Source organism: Larus michahellis, chromosome 3 (genome assembly GCF_964199755.1).
Source record: "Larus michahellis chromosome 3, bLarMic1.1, whole genome shotgun sequence".
Lineage (NCBI taxonomy): Eukaryota > Metazoa > Chordata > Aves > Charadriiformes > Laridae > Larus > Larus michahellis.
The window spans coordinates 5,446,503-5,469,170 of record NC_133898.1 but is presented as its reverse complement, the minus strand read 5'-3'; the positions used below and the strand labels follow the sequence as shown (position 1 = coordinate 5,469,170).

At 41.8% G+C, this 22,668-nt stretch overlaps 1 protein-coding gene across 6 annotated transcripts in view; it reads left to right on the top strand.

The window, feature by feature from the left end:
• MACROD2 (mono-ADP ribosylhydrolase 2) overlaps nucleotides 1-22,668 on the top strand; it is an 890,626-nt gene that overhangs the window by 825,722 nt on the left and 42,236 nt on the right. For all 6 annotated transcript variants that reach the window (XM_074578439.1, XM_074578437.1, XM_074578438.1 and 3 more), the window contains exons 12-13: nucleotides 10,599-10,661; nucleotides 14,099-14,167. In XM_074578439.1, the coding sequence (XP_074434540.1) occupies nucleotides 10,599-10,661; nucleotides 14,099-14,167 (132 nt within the window). The remainder of the gene's footprint in view (nucleotides 1-10,598; nucleotides 10,662-14,098; nucleotides 14,168-22,668) is intronic.

Genomic DNA, 22,668 nt, shown 5'->3' with positions numbered 1-22,668 from the left:
ACCTGGATCCGGTTTCTGTGGCATTACCTGTGCCTCTGTTGTGAAGAGGAGTCAAGCCGTTAGGCTCCAGACACTGAATTCCTATAAAGTTGCCGAGTGGCTAGAGTCTAATGTAACACACCTGTGAGCCATTTCCATTTACGTAAATGGGATTTGCACACATTTGTCTGAGAATAGGATTTAGTTTCTGCTGTTCTAATTATTAGCTGTTGGGTTTGACTAATTAAAAGAACTTTTAATGTGGAGTCTTGAAGATTATGAAAGCTGTGAATATGTGACGTGAACCAGAACTACATGTCTGAGTAATTTTATTTAGGTAGGAGTTTGCCTTCACTTCCAAAAAAATGCCTTTTTCTTTTTTTTTTTTTTTTTCATTCTTTTTAAAAAACTTCTGAGTAGCTAATGCATGTAACCAGTCTCAGATAAAACACAATAAAGCCAAACTCTGCCTGAGGTCAACTTTGGTGAATTTTCCTCATGGTAAAACTGAAGTGCTTTGTGTTCAGCATGTTTTAACTTTGGGAGAGTTCACAGGCTTCAGGTATCCCGAGTTTAAAAAAAGCACGCAAACAAAACATAAAAAAACCAGCCAACAAAGCGAAACAAAAAACAACCCAGAGCTTTGAGTGCTAAAAGCAAGTCTAAAGATACTTATGTTTAACATAAGATACTGTTTTCCCCTTGGTAACGTGACCAGATATAAAATATTTAACAAATACACACTGAAGCACAGGAAGAACCAGGAATTTTTTCCTCTGCTTAGCTGTCGGTGTCCTTTTAGGCTGAAGATGGGAATAGAGGTAACTTGCTGATGCAACAGCCTCATGCATGCCCTTGTGGCGCTCTGTAAAAACTATTCCACTGAGCTGGGTAATATTTCTGCTGTAATATTTGTCTCCCACACGCCAAGCTGGTTCATTGGCTAGAGGTAATGGAGCAATATCTTTTCAGCGCGTGTAAGAATCGCCACAGAAGACGAGGGAAAGTAGGCTCCTTCATTATTACCCTCTCTGCAATCAAGAGAAGTCGAATAAGTGGCTGTATGTAAGGAGCTTGTTTTGCAGTAAGCTAAAATAAACACTTGACATGCTAATGAAAGCGATTTTATAGTGAACCTCTACAGTATTAATGGTGTCTGTTATTATGCTATTAGATATATTGTTCTCTGTCTTCAGACCATTGATAGAGAAAGGCAAGTGTGAACTGCGTAGCAGATTCTCCTGGCAATGGTTGTATTTAGTAGTTTTTCATTGTAGCGCAGGTTATTGTCTGGGGAAATGGATAGACTGGATACATGGAGAAGCATTCTTTACTCCCAGGTTCCCTGCAGTATTTCAGGTTTGACGTGTGCAAACATGCAGCGTAATTTTCTACGCTCCCCCTTTCCTTGGTCCTGGGAGAGTAAAATCAGCCAGTGGTAATTTTGCCTTTCCCCTCGGTCAGGTGCATTCAGTGATTGAGTGATTGTAAAGTCTCAGGTGAGAAAAATATGTTCGGCACTAAACAAAACTTAGCACGTCTTAGCTTCATAACACAATCCTGAAGTAATTCCGTAGCCAAAATGGCAGTACTTGTCACAGCGTAGCAGCCACGAGGTAGCACAGATGCCACAGGTCACCTGTTCTCAACCTACTGATGGTCTCCAAGCAAAAGCAAACAATTTTTACAAAAGTCAAACAAACCAAAAATTTAAAATGTTGCTTATTTCTCTCAGCTGCCTTCCCCAAATGTTCCTCCTATATGTGCTGAACGGTGAGGTGTATGCAATAGATTTTCTTGATACTGGGAGAAGCAAAACTGCTTGCCCTTTCTTTCCTTATGGGATTTCTCAGCGAGGTAGAAAACGGAGCCTGCCCAAAAGCTGCGCCATTCCCACCATAGTCTGCAGGTGATCAATATTGTATCAAAGGCAACTAATACATCTAATAACAGCAGCACAAATGCCTGATCTTTCCCCTCCTCCAGGAGAAAGATAATCAATCCGTGCAGCAAAAGCTGCTCCTGTGCCTCCTGAGGTCAGGATCCTCCTTGCCCTCCTTCCTCGAGGGATGTGAAGGCAGAACTGGACCTCTGCAAGTTGTCTTGCTCCAGCTTTTCTCATAAGCGTCTTGCAAAACGAATGTCTAGATTCTTCTTGATAGACTGATAGGGTGTTGGTCTCACGCGATCACCTTGGCTGAGGCTCAGTGTATGTGCGAGGAGCTGGTCTGTTGGAATTGCTCGTCCGGAATGAACTTTGTCTGCTTTCTATTCACTTGATGGGAAGCAGAACGGTTTGATGGATAAGGCAAGTCAGGAAGGTCAAAATGAACACAAATCACCTTTAAGAGAGTTGGTAGAGTTGGTTCCTTTGCCTGATGAGGTCATCACGCTGTCGACCCCTTGGCTTTCAAGGCCAACATCGAATGTCTGAAACATTGCTTGGCAGTGTCAGGAGTCTGGGGCTCACCAGCAGGCTCCTGCCTCGCTCAGCGGACTCTCTGTCCATGAGAGATGTCAGTCTAGTGATTGGAGTACGCAGCAGAAATGAGGCGAAATGGAGTCACATCTTACTCAACAATGCACCGGTGCTGCAGATCACGATGATTAGGTCGGATGCTCACCAAGAGGGAGGCGCCCTGGCTCCTCATCCCTTCTCCCACAAGGTTTTTGTCCAGTGACAAAAAGTACGTAGTCTTGGGACTAGAAAATAAAACTCATTTTACAGCTTAGCCCTTTAATTGTGAGACTGCTGTAAGGCTTCCCCTGCCTGGTTCTCCTTTATAGATCACAACTTTTGCAGCTTTGCTGCTCACTCCGTAGCTTCGTAGAGAGGGATATAGCGCACGCACCCACAAAAGTCAACAGTGCTTGGCTTTGCTGCTTTGCTCTGAGGTGGGCTTACGCCTCCCTGGGTCTGGGGGGTGCGTGCTGGTGCAGCTGGGTGTCACCGTCTTACCGTTACACGGGGACGTTCAAAGCGTCTTTCTAATGGCCTTCTAATACTGTGCAGACCTGATTGTCTCTCTCTTCAAGGTATGGATTAATATTAAGTAGATTTGACTTCTCATCATTTTTAAAACGTTCTTCGGTTTATAGCAAGCACTTTTTTTTTATAATTTGAGAAATTGTAGCTACATATCTTCTTTGCATCCCACAGGGCAGTAATATTCTTCAATAAATTTCTGCTCCACTCATAATCTACTCAAAATGAACATCTAGACACATAATTATACTTCAAAAACACACACTTTCTTATTCAGCCTTAAAAGTGCTACTTCTTATTAAGATAGCTTAGAAGTTACTGTATTCTTTTTGCCACCAAACCAAATCCTTAAATAAAATTTTAAATTAAGATAAAATACTACAGAAGAAATGCCCTGGGAAGCGTGTGTATCAAACACGTCTGTAAAATGTTTCACCTTAATGCAGATTGGTTATATTTAAAGTGATGCTATTAACCCCTATCTGCTTTGGTTGATAGTTGCTTTTTTCATTTCTGTTTTGAAGTCCACCATCTGTCTTGACTGATTACGGCTCTCAGAATATCGGGTGATCGCTTTCCACTTAGCCAGGGGAAAACCAGGAGGTTATCTGTATTTTTATTTGTATTTGCTCTCCGAGCAAACCTTTCTTAGAAGAGTCCTTTCATTGCTGAAGTGGCTTCTACGATTTCATTAAATTGCCGTGCAGCAGCCACACAAGACAACTTTGAAAACGCAGCTCATTTTGGCCTCCGCAGGTGACGTGCAATCCTGTTGCTTTCACCGTTTACCCGTTTGGGTTTCCTTTGGCAGCCGAATGTATGTGTGTGTAAACCAAACCAGGCAAACAGTTGTAATTCCTGTTTTCACCCTAGATGCTTCAGAGTAGATTTTCTTTCTCCTGAGACGAGCTAAGGTGCAAAATACCAAGTTACTAAAGTGACTAATGCAATGTTGTCAGAGGAGAATTATACACGGTGACAAACCAGCATACCTGCAGGGGACTCATCTGTCAAGGAATTCATTTCTCATTTCTAACCGTGATGTGAGTAACAGTAAACCATCGTGATTGTTCAGGTCCAGCGCAGAAGACAGGGCTAATCCCTTAATTCTGAAATATTGATGCAAAATAGTGCATGGTTTTGTTCACTTTGAATGCTGTTTTTAACAAGCGTGATCTGCTGTGTGGCTTCTTGTCCATTCCTTCACTTTGTTACATTGCCACACCGCGTCATTTTGTGACCTGTATGCAAAAAAAATTGGAAGAGGTCTCATGATTTATTTTGACTGTGGCTTGGAAAAGAAGCTGTGCCACAGTCCTTAACGGTGCGCAGTTACCTGGTCTCTTAGGCACACCGGGGAAGTATGAAGAAATAGTAAGTTGACATAGTAACGATAAAATTCGTGATCGTATTGTACAGCTTCACATATGGGGACCCTTTTATTGTCTCTCTTAGGTAGGACTGCCTGTAAGGCTCGAAGTCAGGGCTTCCTCCGTCCTACTCCGAGCTCTGCCTCGGCTTGCTCTTCCAATGCATCAGCGCACATGAGCGATTTCTGTCCACTTTTATATACTATGATAATTGCGATAATACTTGTGCAACACTGTGTGTGTATTTTTGGCATCAAAATGCCAATTCTGTCTTTGTCCTCTGTGTGGGCTGCATATGACGTCTAGGCTGTGATGTCCATCTTCTGGTTATGTTGGAGAGCTCAAGCTTCCAGGAGATGTCTGCTTTCATTTGTTTTGAACAGTCGCAGCTGCAGATGGTCGGAAATAGCGATGATCAGCATCTTTGGCAATGAAATTTTAGATGTCTCTTGCCAGGTGCACCTATATTACAAAATCTGAGTCCCACTGTATGTCAGACAGAAGAATTACACCCAGCCTAGCACAACGTTCCCAGCAATGTTATGTATGAAGTGGGCTGGGACAAATCTGAGGGCTCGTGTCTTCCGAGCACCTAATTTGATGCTGTAGCTGTTGGCCCATGCTTTGTCCCCTGGTAATTCCCTAGCCAGAAAAGGTATAACGAAGCTGAGTTACTTGCCTTGGGACCCGTGGAGGGGTGAGGCCAGGGGAACACGCCTGATGACTTCAGTGGGCTTCAGATTAGGCTCCTCTGTTTCTCAGGACGTTAAATAGGTGAAATACAATAGCGTTATTTTTAACCTCTGAGATAATCCCCAGGAGCTACAGTTTTCTCATTCTTTTCCCACACTCCTTGACAATTCTTGACAAAATGCTGCATGAAAATGAAAACCTGTTATTTATTACGCTGACAACTTCGCTAGGCTGGGTGCATCGACAGCAGCGCGTTCAGGTCTGACTCTGCAGTGAGGTAAATTGTTGAAGCCGCGTGGAGGGAAGAAGTCTCATAACTCCATTAAACAATTACTGCAGATAACTCTTTACTAACCCTTCTTAAAATTTACCCCAAAGGGGTTATATACAAGTAGTGATTAAAACTGACCTAAATCATAATTTAATTAAAAGAAATTAAAATGCAAACTGAAAATGTTCAGTAACCTCAGGCCACCACCCTAATGATTCATTTTAATGCGTTTGTAGTTCTGCAATAATGGCCTTTGGGTGTATGTGCTTTTTGTTTTATGTCTGATATCATTTTGCCACTGGAATAGTCTGAAAATGGTTGCAGGCTGTATGATCTTGAGTGTATACATGGATATATGTGTGCTTTCTTCTTGCATATTAGGAGTTTCACCGAAGTCAGCATATCTACTCATGTGTGCAGAATGTAACAGCTGTAAGATCAAGGCCTATATTTTTAATTTTCTCATTAATTAGTTTCCCTGTTATCCTAGAAGGACCTTCACATCATTAGTATGATTACCGTGGCAATATTTTTGTGCTGTAAAAAAGATAATTCACAACTGGCATCCCTTATCTGCCAGATCTTGCTTTGCATTTGTGTTTGTCATAGAAGCGCGGCCCAGCCTGGGGAGAGATTCCCAGGCCAGACCCCGGCAGAGACGCAGGGTCCCTGGCCACCCGGAGAACCGGAGGGTGCATCCAGACTTGCATGGCAAGTGCCATGTGGGGATATAACAGCGTCAAACCTGGTGCTCAGTGACCTGGCGCGTACGCAGGTACGTGGGAGTGGCAAACGAGACGTGGGCCTGAGGCGCTGGCCCTCTGTCTCTTTTATTTCTACTCCAGGAAGGAGGAGGTTGTTTGAAGGAACCGTAGTCTTGTGACACACTATGGATGGTATAAGTACAGTACACATTCTCAGTAGCGAAAACAATTTTATTATTAATAACATCTATGTTGGAGAGGTAGAAGTAGGCTGGTTTGTATAGGTTACATGCAGAATTTCTTCCTTTAAGTAAAAATACGTTATCTGCAATTCTTCTGGAAAATGTCTTTTTTTGCGCCAGTTCTTGAGACGCTGACTTTAGCCTCAGCTCTAAGTACGTCGCTGACTGCCTGTGAAGAAAGGTACTGCTGAAGAGGAGTAGGTGTATGAGCGGACCTGGCGCTTATTCGGCTCTGAAATGGGAAAAGCCAAGAGGCCAGCAGGCTATTAATATTTTTGACTTGCCATGTTTGTTGCAAGAACAGTGAAAGATGTAAAAAGCCGTGTGCCTCCAGGCCGAGCTCTCGCAAAGAAAATGGGCAGAATATTAAAACCTGCTCTCACGCTGCGGCTGAGAGTTTGTCCCTCTGGACTTTCATAGGGATCTTGTCCCAGCCCTCTTCTATCTGACTGCCAGCTTATTATTTATCGTCTCATCTGCTTCATTTGGGGGCTGCTACTGCAGCTGGCATATCACTGTGCATGCTAAATACCTCTCCTTAACATAAAGTGGGCAGGCACTCGCAAAATATCCGGTTTTCTGGTTTAGTTAGAAGTTCTGCTTGCTCTGCCAGCTTGCTGAGTGTGCCGATTGATCGCTGTTTAGCCTGTTTTCTACCAAATATAAATGAGGGTATATATCATTACGGGGGGAGCGGGGAGGGAATTTTCTTGCTGATCCCAAAGAAAAAGGCCAAGCGGAGAGGGCAAGCGCCTATCAGGCAGTAGTCAGCTTGGCAAGGGAAAAGAAAATATATGGCCAGAAGTAGGTATTTCAGTGCCTGATGTGCTTATTTTGTTTGTAAGGTGCTACTGTAATTCTCAAACTCCTGTTTTTTCAACTGACTGCCATGCCGGGGAAAAGAAACAGATGTTCCCATTTGTCTTTTGATGTGGATCAAAATCATTTACATTTGCTGGCCTAAAATGACACGACATGCCGTTTGCCACTTTTTCTGTCTCCTTTGGAGTGAGTGACAGATTGCTGTTCAATTACTAGTATAATGGAACAGCAGATATTGTGGGGACAGCTTTCACCTAAAGGAAATGCAATCGCCAATTGCTGCAGTAGTGGAAAGAGAAGGATGGCAGATACTGTACAAGCCATCCAGTGGAAAAGACATTTTTATTATTAATAATGTCATGGGGAAGACTCAAGGGAAATGCACGGGGTCTGGCTTTTCTGCCTGAAGAAAAGGAGAGCCAGGGGTGAATAAAAATATGGTGAAAAACTGGCTTGCTGCTCTTGTAAAATATATTTCCAGCTCTTAGCCTTGAGGGTGTGCTACTTAAAGCCTTCCCATTTGTTCTGCATCCAGCTCCAATGGAGAGCAATAATTACAGAAAGACTCTTCATCAGTAGAAGACACTTGGTGAGAGGCTTATTGGAACGGTTTTTAAAACATGGAAAAACTGTTTGTCAGATGCTTTGGAATTAGTCACTTCTCCACCCTGTATAGTTTGCTTTCTTATCGGTGTATTCGTACCCCGCTTCTTCCCTTTCTCCTGAGATGAAGAGATTCTCCAGGCCAAGTAGAGCTTAACCCTTCCTTCTGCAAGTCATTTACTCGAGGATCACTTGTCCACTCTTAATTTTTTAGTGTTCCCTTTTCTCTGTTTCTGTTGAAGTCACTTGGCAGGCACAACACGTACTTTCATTGTGATGATCAAGATTAATTTTCATGTCACGATCCAGTCAGTCTGTTGGACTGGGTCAAAGTACAAGAGGTGAAGCTTCTGCTTAAAGTCTTTTACATTTTTCTTTCTAAAGGAATAAAATGAAGCATTAGATGGAAAACATGTTGAGAATCCAATATATAGTGCTGTAATTATAATTCTGTTATACCAGTCTTAAGCAGTGAATCTCCAGTGAAATAGTAGACTTAGGGTTGACAAAATGTTATGATGAATATGTGCTTTATCTGATAATCTAATGAACCAGATGATCACTTGAACTTTCTTTTGTAGCTGAAGTTTGCTCTGAGTAAGTGACTTTAGCGAGAGAAGTAGTCCCTTGGCAATAAACATGAATGAATCCTTGAAATACCTGATGTTAGCCAAATAACTCATGGTTATGGTTGTACTTGTTATAAAGGATGTAGAAACAAGTGTCATCTGGAAATGCAGTTTTACGTTGTGAATGCAGGAAGGTAATTGCTGAAATGATTTTCAATGATATATTGGTAGTTACCATTTATGGCTGTCCTGCTTTTTCTGAATGTAAAGTCCTTCTATGCAAAGAGAAACACGTTGCGCTTGACCATAATGAAATCCTTTCAGCTCTGGCACCGCTTGTTTCACGGTGATGCAATATTCTCTTTGGATCTGACCTAACGGTGAGGATTTTTCAAGTGTCACTGCACTGTTGGGCTACAGGATTGCCTTGAACGTACTGTTCCCTGCCACACTTCCTGAGCTAGATGACTTTATCCCTTTGAGACACATCCTGGTGATACAAAGGATTATTTTTTTCCTTATTTATTAATTGCTTGCTGCAAAGCTTTCAAATTCCCAAGCCCACGTTTTAGAAGAAAAGGGGAGGGGGAAGGAGAAGTTTATCTTCTAGTACAGCTAACTTCCTATTTTGCGTGCAGTTCTCCTGATGGGCATGGACAGGCCGAACGCTGATTTTGAAAAGAATACTTTTTGATTTCAAGGGGGAAAGGGAAAAAATCCAGCTGGTTCTATCACGCCATTTTGGTCATCCATGTAATGCGATTTTTTACAAGTTAGAGCTCACTAATGTGCTAAGAAATCCCTGTAGCTGGCCATCCATCAGGGCTGGTAATCGGTACAAAGAGTTACCAAGTGGGCAGGAGGCCCGAGTCTCTGCTGATGGCCATCAGCTGCTCCCTGCCCACCTCTCTTCTCTCAGGTGGGGTGTCAAACTCCTGCTTCGTCTCATCTGCTCCTGAGAGCAGCTTTCTTGCAGGGTCAGCCTGGAAATACTTCTCCGCTAGTCCCATCTGCTGGATGCCGGGATGTATTGCCTGCTGGAAAGAGGGAGAGCGTCATACCTCAGCCTTTAAATATTAGCCGAGTGCGGCGTGCCACCAGATGTACGTTTGTTTCTGAAAAACACATGCTTTCTCTGTTTTTCTTCCATCCACCTAATTGCACTTGGGCTACTGCTGTTCTCTTCAGCAGACTCCATGTGTTAAGTAAAAGCAAGGTGGAGGCGCGAGGAACTTTAACCGCATTGCTTTAGAGAAGCTATAATCAGAAAAACCCAGAAGCCAGAAAAGATCACAGCAAAAAATATGTGTACCGTTATCAAGCCATTTACAGACCGGGAAATGAATTTCTTTTCTCCCAGTGTATCTGCTCAGCAGTCAGTTTTTCAAATGCCTCATTAAGGCTGGTACTCAGCTGTTCTCGCTGTCTATCTCGCCATGCTGGAAAAGAGGGAGTGGAGCCATCGCAGCTGATCCAGCGTGCTGCACTGCAGCCCCTGAGATTATTATGAACCTAAAAGAGCCTTCTCCATCGCTGAAAATACAGACTTCCTGATATATTTCTAATCAGGCCAAGCAAAGGTTAAGAGAGCTTGATCCTTGCGTCCATAGATGTTCCCCAGGGTGTTACTTTTCTCGGTGGTGATTCGCTGTTTGGTACCTGCCTTCCAAGGAGGGAGCTGGAGGGAAGAAAATGGATAATGAATGCGAATGTAAAGTAGTGGAGAAAATTGGGAATGAATGTGAATGTAAAAAGGGGGAAAACGCATTCAATCCTAGCAATCTTACTTTGGTTTGTTTTGCTCCCTTCTTTGCAGTCGTTTGTGATGCATTTTTATGCTTCAGCTAAGTGGCGTTATGCTTTTTCCTTTAAAATAAATTTCGGGCGATTCTTCCCCTCCTAATCTTACCTTCCATAGGCATCAACAGTAGGTTCTGCAAGTCAGAAACTCAGCCACTTCGGGGATCTTGTGGAAATGTTACTGAAGGAAAATAATCTTAGGAAAAAAATCTTCATAATGTACATAGATTAAGCTCAAGCAACAATTTCATCTGTTGCAGACAGTATTTAGGGAAACATACCTTTATTTGGTACACAGATATTTCCAGTGTGCCTATTGAGATAAAAATCTTCAGTCTAATCCCCCTTCCTGAGCTTGAGATGTGAAAATGTGACTGTTTTAAATGTAACAGGTTACGATTGCAGGTTTTTTCAGTTTACCTTTACATCCCTCCCCTTTTATCACAGCATCTTGCTGTAAATTAGCAGTTTGTGCTGCATTGGTTACAGTTAATATTGCTGCTGCTGTTACCAATAAAAAGACACGTCATAAATAATTTCTATGTGTTTTCCTCTATAGGTGGTGATGGCACAGAGGAGAAGCAAAACACTGAAGAAACCGAGGGCCAGAGCCGAGAAGCAGGTTTGTACTGAGTTCCTTAAAGGGCCTTCCCAGGTTTTAGCCACGTTGGTGAACAATAGCTTTAGTCAATGCTATTGAATGTTTGTGCATTTTCACCAGATTAGCTCAGGGTCTCGAGCAATTCTCCCATCAGAGACCACAACTCCATTCATTATGAATGAATGTATGGGAATGCAGACTTCCCTCTTTAGCTTACCAGCTCTAGGTTCTCCTTTTAAGGTGGACTCTACCCCTAGCTAATCCTCTAACTAGAAAGACTGAATTTTCCCTCCGTCTACAGCAAAATAGCTTTCTGCATAGACTAGAAATGGGGGAAAAGGAAATTTGGAGGAGGAGGAAGCAGCCTTCCATTCATGAAAACTGTACTTCAGAAGATTTTAAAGGGTATTTTCGGATTTTAATCAATTGTCTACACAAAGCTCAGGGGTTATGAAGATTTAAATCCATACAGAAAGATATTGCATATATTGCAAAAGAATGTCAGAGTTCACGAGCAGTGGGGTTTGCAGATGGCATGCTTATAAATTATAGTGAGTTCAATATCTTAAAATATAATGTCAGTCTGTGTTCACAATAGATTTTTTTTTCTGTTTATGGTTGTATTTTTCATCCTGTCCAACTCTGTTCAGTGCAAAGGACAAGTAGAATTAATCAATTGTCAAAAGAGCTGAAGTGACAATCAAAATGTCTGTAAATTCCCTCATTTCTTAAGGATTTATTTTACTGTGGTGTTACATGTAACACAATGCTTTTCTTGTTTGGTTGGTTTCTTTCTCATTGTAGTGCAGGATGTTGCCTATACATACTTAATCCAGAGAGCACGAAACAGCTTTCTTCAGAACTTTTTTTTCTTTAATCGGAATTGAAGATGGTTTTCAATATGGGGGAGGTTGAGCTGAAGAAGGCCGACCAGTAAATGCAGCAAAAAAAATTTAGAAGGCCTAGATTCTTGACATATCTGGTTTGCTTACCGCATTGTGGCTGTTTCCAGATGAGCAACTCATTTGATAAGGGTCTTTCTTTTTGTCCTGCGTGTTGGGCAGCGCGTATGTGGAAGTGCAGCATTGCTCCCTGCACTCCACAGGTCAGTCTTCTGCAACTAGGTGTTAACAGCTCGTGCTGTCCACAAGTGCTTGAAGTCCTTCTATGTTTCATGCCCCTTTGTCACCTCTTCTTCATGTCCTTCTGCGGGGCAGTCAGTAGGAGGTGAAGCGATAGGCGCATAGTATTACAGAATAAAAGAGACTCCCATGGACCTCCGCAAACTTTGGACCTAGGCCCTTTATCCTCCCCAAGATAAGTATGCAGTGGTGTTCTGTAAGTGCTGGAGGACAACCACGTTTCCTTTCCTGATTTTTTTCGCTTTTATGCTAGCCACATTTTAAACAGGCAAAGGGGACCAGGGAGAAGGGAGGAATGAGTTGCTCTGATTCTAGACTCTGTTCTGAATCTCTGACTAGGCAGATGCGTAGCTTTGCCCAAGCAATATTGAGCTTTTAACCATGCCAGGTACTGCTTGGCTGCTAGCTCGCGTAAGAGCTCCTAGCTCCGCCTGCAGAGGTTCCCGTTAAACTCGGTTATACTACTGTCGGCAGGTGCCAAATACAGCCCGTTGTGCTTGTCAGCTCTGTTCACTCTGATGGAGTGCGTACTTCCCCGGTATTTTGATTTGAAAAACAGTTCGATTGAATGAGATACGTTTCATTTTTCCCAAGAGAATTAAGGAATGTGTACCTCTCTAAATTACGACTTTGCTACTGGAGGTGTCTTAAATGCATTGTGTTTTTCCCAAAACCGTCATTATGACTCGTTATGTTACGAGCTGTCAGAGCTGGTTTATCAGAGCCATGATGTACATTCTTTTCCTATCTCATGTCGGTAGTCGTGTTTTGTTGCTTTCATGAAAAGCGTCAAAGAAAAGATCCAGACATTTTAGGTCCCAGATCCAGAAAATCTCATACTTCAGGATCACGTTTTAGGTACATGCCTAAAGATAGCGTTGTGCCTACGCATAGTCCATGAATCACCTCCTAAACCACAGGCGTGCAGTGTTACGGGAAAAAATTACTCGGCTTAACGTTTATCCCTACTGGTTCACATAGTGACAAGAAGGGAGAGGTGTATAATTACCTCGAGTTAGTTACGTTCAGCTAATGAGTTGCTGCTGCTGCTTTCCACTCTACTCATTGTGGAGGCAAAACATCGTCGGGAACTTTTAGATTGCTGCTTCTGTGCCCTTTCTTGGTAGTAGAAAATGGCCTGATTTTCTAAGCTAGGCAGTTGTACGCCTAAAATGTTTCTAATCACTATGAATGATCACTCTAAGGAGCAATCCCATCAAATGTTACAGTTCTTATTTGTATTTTCTAAACCAAAAAGGCATAACCTTCACCTGAGTGTGACAAATCACAAACAATATACTTTGATATTGTGAAAGAAAATGCAAGAGCAAAAATAGACGCTGTATTCTTACCCAGTCTGTTACATAAAAATGGACGCTGTAGTCTTACCCAGTCTGTTACATAAAGATTTATATATTTTTATTACAGAATAGTGGAAAAAAAACGGATATAGTGCACAAAGACTGCCCTGAAATTTTTCAGCTATTACCGTGGGATTTTTTTTAAAGTCTGGCCTCCGGTCTATCATCAGTGAACTTCCCAGTTAACACGTGGAACAACAAAATGGCAGGTGGTTCAGAGCTCTTGTTTCAAGCTAGTTAAAAACACTCGATAACTGTATTAGGAAAAAAAATTTTGTCAGAATCATCAGAGGCAAGTCTGTATGAAAGAAATACAAGGAGAGAAATGAAAACAAAGGCTTATAAAGGTTTTAGAACTATAGAAATTGCCAAGAAAAAGCAACAGTGAAAGTTTAAAAATTCTATTAAATTCAGGTACTAGCTTTATCTGTTAACTCCAATAGTTTTACCTGCATGGTCTGCCGATGAAAAAAATCCAAGCCACAGATTTTCAGGGACTTGCTAGATTTCAGGCCTGATTCATGAAAGCGTCTATTTTCAGGAAAGCATTTGCATGTAATCATTTTGATTCCAATGGGATTCATGCACATGATTAAAGTTAAGAATGGCTTAATTGGTTTTTTTTCTCAAAATAGATGGATTAAATGAAAAAAAAAAGAATCTCTAAGCAAATAGCAACACCAGCCTACCCATGAAACTGCTAGCTGGTCCTCTCGCTGTATTATGAGAAATTGAAATATAGACTTGATCTGGCAGTATCGTAATGTAAGTTTACCCCTGGCTTAGGGGGAAGACAATCAGACCTGTAATGGCCGGTGAATGGATGGAAGCCCAGAAAATCAAATTCAGGCCTAGTATCTGGCCTCAATAAGGCGTAACGCTTTTTTTCAGTAAAGTGGTTCATCAGTTTGCTATCTAATGAATAACTTCTCTTTCATTTCCTTGGTTCTTATAGATGAGACAAAACCTTCAGCTGTAGCCAGCCTATCACCAGCAGAAGAAACAGAGCTGAGCGAGGATAAAGGTACAGATTGTAAATTGTCTTTCAAAATGCCCATTCCCAAGAGGCCATTTTGTAAAGCCTTATTTTCCTTTGTCTGGAAATTGCCAAAATCACAGTTAAAGGATACAGGAATAGGTAAATGCTTGGATTTTCATTTACAACAGTCTTTGTAATGAAGTACTTGGCACCAGCTGTTATGCTGGTAGGAGAGATGTTATGAATTCCTAAGTCCTCTTGTTATAGAGCTAATACTAAAATATCATACATGACATATCAGACATAAGCCCAAAGCTTGGGCTCGCTGGGGCGACTCACAGGCGTAAAGTTGAGCGTGCACATCTATCTCAGCAATATTAGCTGCCTATTCCGTGCTCTCCTGATGGGGAAAAAGAAAAACACAATAGCTATAAACACATCAAGAGGAGACAGGAGGAGATGAAGTCATAATTGAGAGGGAGAAAGTAGTGTTTATCTTGTGCAGACTGTGCTGGGCACTCAGATCATTTAGTTTGTGATAAATATTTAAAAGTGTCACGGGGCCAAATGACAGGGAGTTTAGGAAACAAGAAAGAGAGATGATCTAATTTAAATGTTTCAAGCTGAGATTTTTCCTGTGGAGTTGTTGGTTTACAGATAGGAACCAGTGCACAGACGTATTGGTTTTGATACTTTTATGATATCACGCTATTAATTGCTTGTGCCGGTCTATGGTTTTTGGCATTTTTCTGGGGGTACGTCAGGAAAAAGCCTGGGTGATTTATAAAACGTTCGCTACTGGTAATTCAAAACAGTTATGCTATCTATAATAAATACAGTCCATCAGTACAGCCTTCAAGAAAGACTAATAGAAAATTTTAATGCATTTTACTGAGATAACATAATTATTAACATCCATTAACTTATTTATTTTAAAAGACTTAATGTGTAATTCAGCGTCGCTGCTTGACTCTCTTCTCATTTTTCTAGATAAGTGTGACGGGGTGTGAGATCTTGCCCTTTTGTTCCAAAGACACATGCGAGAGAGCCCACATACTTACCTGATTATGAGTTCAAAGCCTTGTGCAGGTTGATTTAAGTGCTTTCTTAACTGATTGATTGATCCTGCGGGGGGAAAAAAAAAAAGAAAAAAAAAAAAGCACCAACCCTTGCTGGAGCACTGGCTTTTGCTTTTGATATCTTCACGGATTGAAGCCGTGGCAAGGCTAGTGGAAGGCAGAAATTCAGCCCCAGCATAGTTGGTGATTGCCTGTCATTCATTTCTCTTTTTTTTTTTTTTTCCCTGACATTTGGCCTGTTTATGTATCCTCTATCTATAAGATCCCCCAACAGATGCGTTTTTTATATTTCATAATGTGAGGGTCATGGTGAGGCTTTGGGTTTGGATTTTTTTTTTTTTTTCTGTCTGCAGTCTTACTGAAGATCCCAGCGTTCTGGTATTGCTTTGAATGCTTGTTCCTGACTATGAAGCCAGTGTCTTCTGCTTTGCTTTTCAGTGACCGTCTCAGTGTGTAACCACTCCAGTTTTTTCACCCATTGTGTTAATTGTCTCGTCTCAGGGAAGTAGCCATTGTGGTGCTATAGGTCTTGCTTTTCCTGTAATACTCTGAGCATAGTGTTTTCCCCTCTTCTCTTGAGAGGCTGACGGAAGAGATAGTGCCCTGAGAAATCCGAAGGGCGGTTTCTCTTCGATGGTCCTACCTTCTCCTCAAAAGTAAGACGGAAAGCATCTGGTAAGGGAAAAAGGAGCAAGAAAGACTCTCCTCCACTTATTTTATTTGTAAAGTCGTACCAGTAGAAAAAAGGAATGGTGGGGAAAAGAACACGTTTGGGGATTTGCTTGCGAGTTTTTTAAATGTAACCAAGAATTTTGAACGGTGACGCTGCCGCATCCACCAGGCCGTGGTTTTAATCTTTATTTCCATTAGCAGGCTTTCAACTTTTCAGATTTTAGAGTTTGAGGTGTTTTAAAGTGAATACCAGTGTTACGAAAAACTTGCTACTGCTTGGGAAATGGCGCTTTTACAAAATCCTGGCATTTCTGAAAACACCTGCTGCTCCTGAAATAAATTTCAGCCTTCAAATTGTTTGCCCACTGCGTTAACACAGCTAAAACCTGCCAGGTTCTGGAGTGTACTCATTTCTGCGGTTTATCTTCAACTAAATGAACTGGATGCAAAGCATTTATAGAAATTATGTTTTTCCAGTCCTTCCACCTGATTACTGTGAAAGGAGATTGGTGGCAAGTAAGTCTAGGCTACGTATTCCCAAAATGCATAGTTTAAATCACTCGGAATAGGAGGTTTCCAGGCCTACCATGGAAGTATAGCAGTCTTTCAAATGTCAGTTCTGGTGAGTGCACCAAAACAAGTATTTTGACTCCAATTAGAGTTGACTAGTAGTTTTTCTGCTTATTTTTTCTCATACTTCTGGGATTAGAATATAGCAAACACATTGAAATAGTTATTTATTGCTCTAAAATGTGGTGGTATTCAAAAACCGAGCACGCGTATCTCTGCTACCATGAAGTTCCAGTATTTTTTGTCTTACCTGAGTAGTCTTTGGCAGTTTTTTTGAAAGGAAAAGGGGAAGGATTGGGAACATGAAAGGGGGTGTTTTGTGATAAGTGCATGGAACCGTGCAGGAATCATGTCTTGAGGGGCTCTGATTAGAGTGAAAACCTACTGTGAGATTACAAATCTCATATTAATGTGAAAGTTTCTCTCTTCTGTTACTCACAATAGAAGAGACACTGTACAGGGGAAAAAAGTCCACGTGGGCCCAGTTTGCGTGTGGCCTTTGAGCTGACTGAATTTTTTGAGTGCTGTGTCTGTCCTCCAAAAAAAAAAAAAAATAAAAGCAGAACAGTCATATTCCAAGAATATCAAGATGTTTGATGTTATGCTGTGAAGGTAGCCACTTATTCCAGGCTGTGCCAAGTTTCTGTTTCCACTGTCTGGAAATACCGCAAAGAAATGTTGCAATTTTACCCTTGAAAACTTGCACGCATAACTGTTAGCTCTTGGGGGGAGAGCTGACATCTCTAGGCAGCACCTTCGTAGCGCTTCATTACTGTGCATATGGAAGTAGATCCTTTCTACGCAGCGTATTTCAAGTTAGAGATGCTTCTCTTTATGAAGTGTAAGGGCAGAACAAAGTGATTAAAGTCATTAATGTTTATGCAGCAGATAAAACGTATGAGACAGGCTGCACTCGGTCTAGTGTGCCTGTCCATACACGATTGTGCTGGGACTAGAAACTCATTTTAAATGGACCACGTTGTGTTTAGCTGTGGATGGGTTTGAACATGGGATTTTATTTTTTTTTTAAGAGGAGTATGTGTGCGTGTGCGTGGTTACGAGAGAGGAGAGTGTTCTTCATCTCGGTTACCTATCCTACCAATTACTGTTTAACCTGATTTAACGATAGGGCTTTCTGGTAGAAAAATGCAAAAAAAAAAAAAGAACTAGATTTAGTACGGGTGAAGAATGAACTCCCCATTATGCTATCACGGCAAAGTTTCTGTGCACAATACGCTGATTTGAATTTGTTAGCGCGTAATAAGAACTGAATTTTCATTTGAAGGTCAACTAAATTAAATCATATGCTAATTAATTTTAAAAATAAAGTAGCGATTAATTATTTCCAGGTGTTCACCAAAGTCTCTGCTCCTGTGGGAGTGCCATTTAAAGCAAGTCACTGTTTTTCTACATGCTCTGAAATGGAGTCAGATTCAGTCAGCTGGAGGGCTTATGTTCTCAGAAACAGAATTAAGGCTAGGGGTTAGCCCTAAAAACTCACTTTGTGTAACCCAGAAGCCTGTTAAGTATCCCGCCTGTAAAACATACTGGATATAAAATTCCTGTTTGGCCAGCTGTAGTTCTCACCGTGGAAAAATCTTGATATTCTAAAGACATAAATGATTGAGAAAGGATAAATTGAAAGATAGAGCATTTCAAATGCTGTGCAGCTGTGCAAATCGACGTAAATTAGACATTGATAAGTGGGTGAAAAAGATTGACTGAAAGGCCAATATGTTCAAAAAGAGGTGTTTAAAATCAGCTCTTAAGTATATATAAAGACATCTAAATGAATGACCTGATTTTCAGAAGTGCTGAGCGCTCAGCAGCTCCCAGTGAAATGTTTTTACTTCACCCTTGGGCTATGATTAGACCTGGAAAATTTCAGCCTGAAAAATTTCGATTATAGGTAACTGAAAAAGAACCTTTTTAATAGAAGAGTTTCAACACCCCCAACCATAGCCGTGGCTCTGTATGCCGGGTACAGTGATAATACTTTTCTCTCCCTTGGTTAGAAGGATTTCTATGAAAGCAAATTGGCTAACGCAAGCTAAATGGTGTGGTTTGGGTTTTTTTTTTAAACCAGGTACATAAACGTCACTGTCCAACCAAGTGGACGCTCCTAACGCTCTCCCTAATGGTCACTTTGAGCTGTACATAATGCAGTTTATTTACTTGTCCTTTTAATCTGACCTATCTGTAGCATCACGCATCCAAAGGGGGTCCAGCCCATAAACTACTCAAGAGGTATTTCTGTTCTACCCTTCGCCAGTACAGGCAGCCGCAACAGCTGACACTAATCTCCTTAGCGGGTTTATTTAGATCCTACTTATTTTTACATACGAGCTGACCTGGAGCCATCCAGCTGCGCTGCTGTCGGTCTGATGCGAGTGCCTACTCCTTCCATCTCCCCCCCCACCTCAACCCTTACCTTCAGCTGTGCGGCATCATCTCCTGGGAAGGTTCTAACCGAGGCAGACAGGTTTTTCTCCGCTTTTTTTCATTCCCAGAGCCCTGTACAACAGGCCCTGCCCCTTCTGGCAGCAGCAGGATGCCCACCGTTACGATACCGGCTGCACCTGAAATTTTGTTTTGTGGAGAGAGGGGGAGGTTAGAGGAGATGCCCTTCTGTCAGCTCAAAGCATTAGCGGGTGGGAGCGTGACTCGGTGGACCCCACCTGTGGAGATGAACTGCCTGGTCTATTACCCGAACACTTGCAAAAACATCTCTACAGGTTGTTGCACCTAAAAAGGTCTGTTTTACCAAGCCGTATAAACTTGGGCTCCAATAAATCTAATCTGTCATAAAGATAGATTAAAATGAAATCTTAGTGGATATAAAAATAACATTTTAAAGTCAAAGCTCAAGAATATCTCCCTAACTTCTCATAAATCACCATTTTATAGTACTTCATTTTAACACATTTTCCTCGGTTTATGAGGCAAAAGAATACCCTAATCATGTGGCAGCCTCCGTGCACACCATTACCTGTAATTTTAGACGCCTGCTTGATTTCTTTCACTCTGGAAATACTCCAGTCATTTTTCACAGTATCATGCTTAAAAAATAAAACGCACTGAACCTCTTTCTTTCATAATGACCAGCTTTTTCCCTCTTTAATCTTCTTACGGCTCCCTAAAACATGGTGATTTATCTGTGCTGTATGCGGGACCCAGGTGTGTTGCACATTAGAAACGACTCAGTAAATAAGCCATACAGAGAGTAGCTGGGGAAGTGAATTTTAAAAGATCATTAAAACCACTTAACATGCAGATCTTACCATTTCTCCTTTTCTTTAGCATTTGCAAAATTGTGTTTAAACAGCGTCGCTTCGTACAGTCAAAAAATATGAATGGCGTGGAAAAGCGTGGGGGTTTATGCGGTATTTAGACAAAATAGTGTCTGATTATTGGCAGGAAGGGTAGGATCGGTAGTTTACGGTAAGCTACACGGTTTTCTTGGAGCCGAATTCAACGTACAGTTGATATATTGGAAAAGTGAATATAGTCGGGGAGTATTCTGATCGGCTCGCTTAAAATCCACCTATTTTCCTCAGGGGTTGTTAAAGGTTGGGGCTGATTCTCAGGCGCGTTCAACCATGCAGCCCCATGAGACAGTCGTTTCAATACAGTGGAGCCGAGCGCTCCTGACGTGGGCACTGTCACTGTAGCCACCAAGTAAAAGCAGGTTTGAAGGAACTAAGGGATGCTCAGACTTCAATGAGCACTTCAGTGCTTGATGTGCAGTAAGTCAAAGGGGCCTAGCTTTGGTTCTTTTATGTCGTTAAATGTCATGTTTGGTTCGTCCATGTGTGATCAATAATGACATTAGGAACTGTGCTCCAGCGTAGTATCAGAAACACTGGTTATTTTCGGTCCTGCCTGGAGGAATGTTAACCCTTACAGTCCCAATTTGAGGTTACGCAAGGTAAATAGTGCCCAGCCTGTTTTAGCAAAACACTGAGCGTACTGTGCTGCAAAGTAATATCCTGACTTGGATTGTCCGCTGTGACTTAACAGATAAGCACCTGTGTCAGGAAAAGACTAACACTGCTTTATGCCATTTAAAAAAAAATCAGAGTTAGTTTCCTGGCCAATTAGAGGTGAAGGAAGGTTTTAGGCATGGCCAGAACTTTTGTAAACCCCGGAATCATTTAGGACCGTGACACTGGCTTATGCCCAGTTGCATAAGGCTCTGAAGGGGTAAGTGAGCGCAGAGGACCAGCTGAGCTGGAGGAATACCGCTAGCCTATTGAAAACTTGCGTGCAGAGTAGTACATCTTCAGCATTTGTGGGCTTCCCACCGCTACTCACCAGCTGAAGTGGAGGTTGCACTCTTGCCTCATATCCAATTTTGGAACACCTTTTATTTACCGGTGCATTTGGTCTTACACTTTTACTCTTCCGTGGCTCAGATTTTCTTCATAAATCTGGGTTTATTCCTTTATTTCATTCTTGTTAATCCTAAAAGTAAATCTGTGTTTGGACCTTTTGGCTTGAATATTTGATCTAATATTTGCATTTGAAAAGAAGAAATCTTTGACATGGTCTTGACCTTAAAGATTTTGAAACTCAGAATCTGCATACTAATGCAAAGGCTGATTTCTACTGCTGAAATAAGAGCGGTGGACTCTTACAGCTAGGCAGTAACTCCTGTCCACGCTCTGCTCTTTTCAGAAACATGCTTTGCGAAAAATAACTTGTGCAAAATTATCATTGTGTGTTGCCTGGGATAGTTTGGAATTCTGTGCGATTAAATTGCTTTCTCGAACCCTGGAACAATTAGAAAACTGTTTATGATGAAAACAAAAGTTTAACACAAGATTACAGCCCCGTAATAACAACCTGTGCAGAGCCAGCTCTGGGAATGTGTGAAGATGTGCCAAATAGCGTAGGTGGTCTCCAGCAGCGGTGCCTAATGCTGGCGCTCAGCACCGCCGCGGGGTCACAGCTGTGCTGACGGGTGGGGGTAGCGACAACTCCCCGCGCCCTGCGCTAACCATGGTTTGCCGTAAGTTACGTGATGCTCCATGACAAACAGCAGCGTGGACGGGGCGCATACATCAGCCAAGCACGAGGCTCCTTAAACTCCATTTCTTACTATTGACCAAAGAGCGTAATTGTTCCTCTGATGCTGGGGATTGATTTTTGCATGAAATTGGAGTCATTCCTCATTCTAGGAGAAAAGTTGGCACAAGTGAACTGAGATTAAAGGCACAGGTCTGGGAGTATGAAGTACTGTGCAGTACGTGTGGGATAAAACAGCTCTAAAGGTCTGACGGGACCGAGCCACGTGCATCTCTCCCACCCATAACAGGTAACACCACACTTTATCATCACTTTTGGCTGTTTGAAGGGCTGTGTTCGGGCCCTGGCTGCACGGTGCTTAAGGCAGAGGACATCTGATTCCGGCTTCTTCAGTACAGTTCCTTTTACAAACATGCAACCAAACCATAGAGGAAAAAGATTATATTAATTTCGGGTATGGGGCTACAGGTGATACAAATCTTGGCTTGTTTGATATCCTGAAAGCTTTGTCAAAAACTTCAGCAAAGCCAGAATTTCACTCAATGGGTTTAAAGTTTGCTTGAAGAATTCGCTACAGACTTTTAGTGCCATTCCCATTTATACCAAGACGTCCTTCCACTCGCTTTTTGATTAAACTTGGAATTTGATGGAATTCTAATTTATTTTTGCTCTGATTCGGGCTGATAGGGTAATCCCGAGTAACTCATGGCACAACGCGGCATCCTAGTATGAAAGGCCAGTGCCATGGTCCAGCTGATAGCAGTGAGTAATATTCTAAGTCCACAGTAGGGTGAAAAAAAGCACAGCAAGGGCAAATTTTAGCAAATTGTACATCAGTGAGATATTCCGCTTTCAAACTTGGATTTATAAACTTATTGTCATGCTACGAAAGAAGTAAGAAGCTGTGCAGGTAATTAAATATTTGCCTTGGGGGATTATTTGCAGTTAATTAAAGCCACACACTTTCAGTGCATACCTTTTCTACAGATTATTAAATTTGGATCGGGTGTTAACAACCCAGCTTTCTCACTTATCCGTCAGAGATTATTCTTGGCAACTTTCAGGAACAGTTTTACCGGGGCATCCTTTGGTGTATTGCAGGGTTTGCTTTGCTATAGTGTAGAAAGGGACCTTCCAGAAGTAGAACTGTAATGAGACTGTCATAGCATAATTTATTATGATGCACCTTAGATCTGT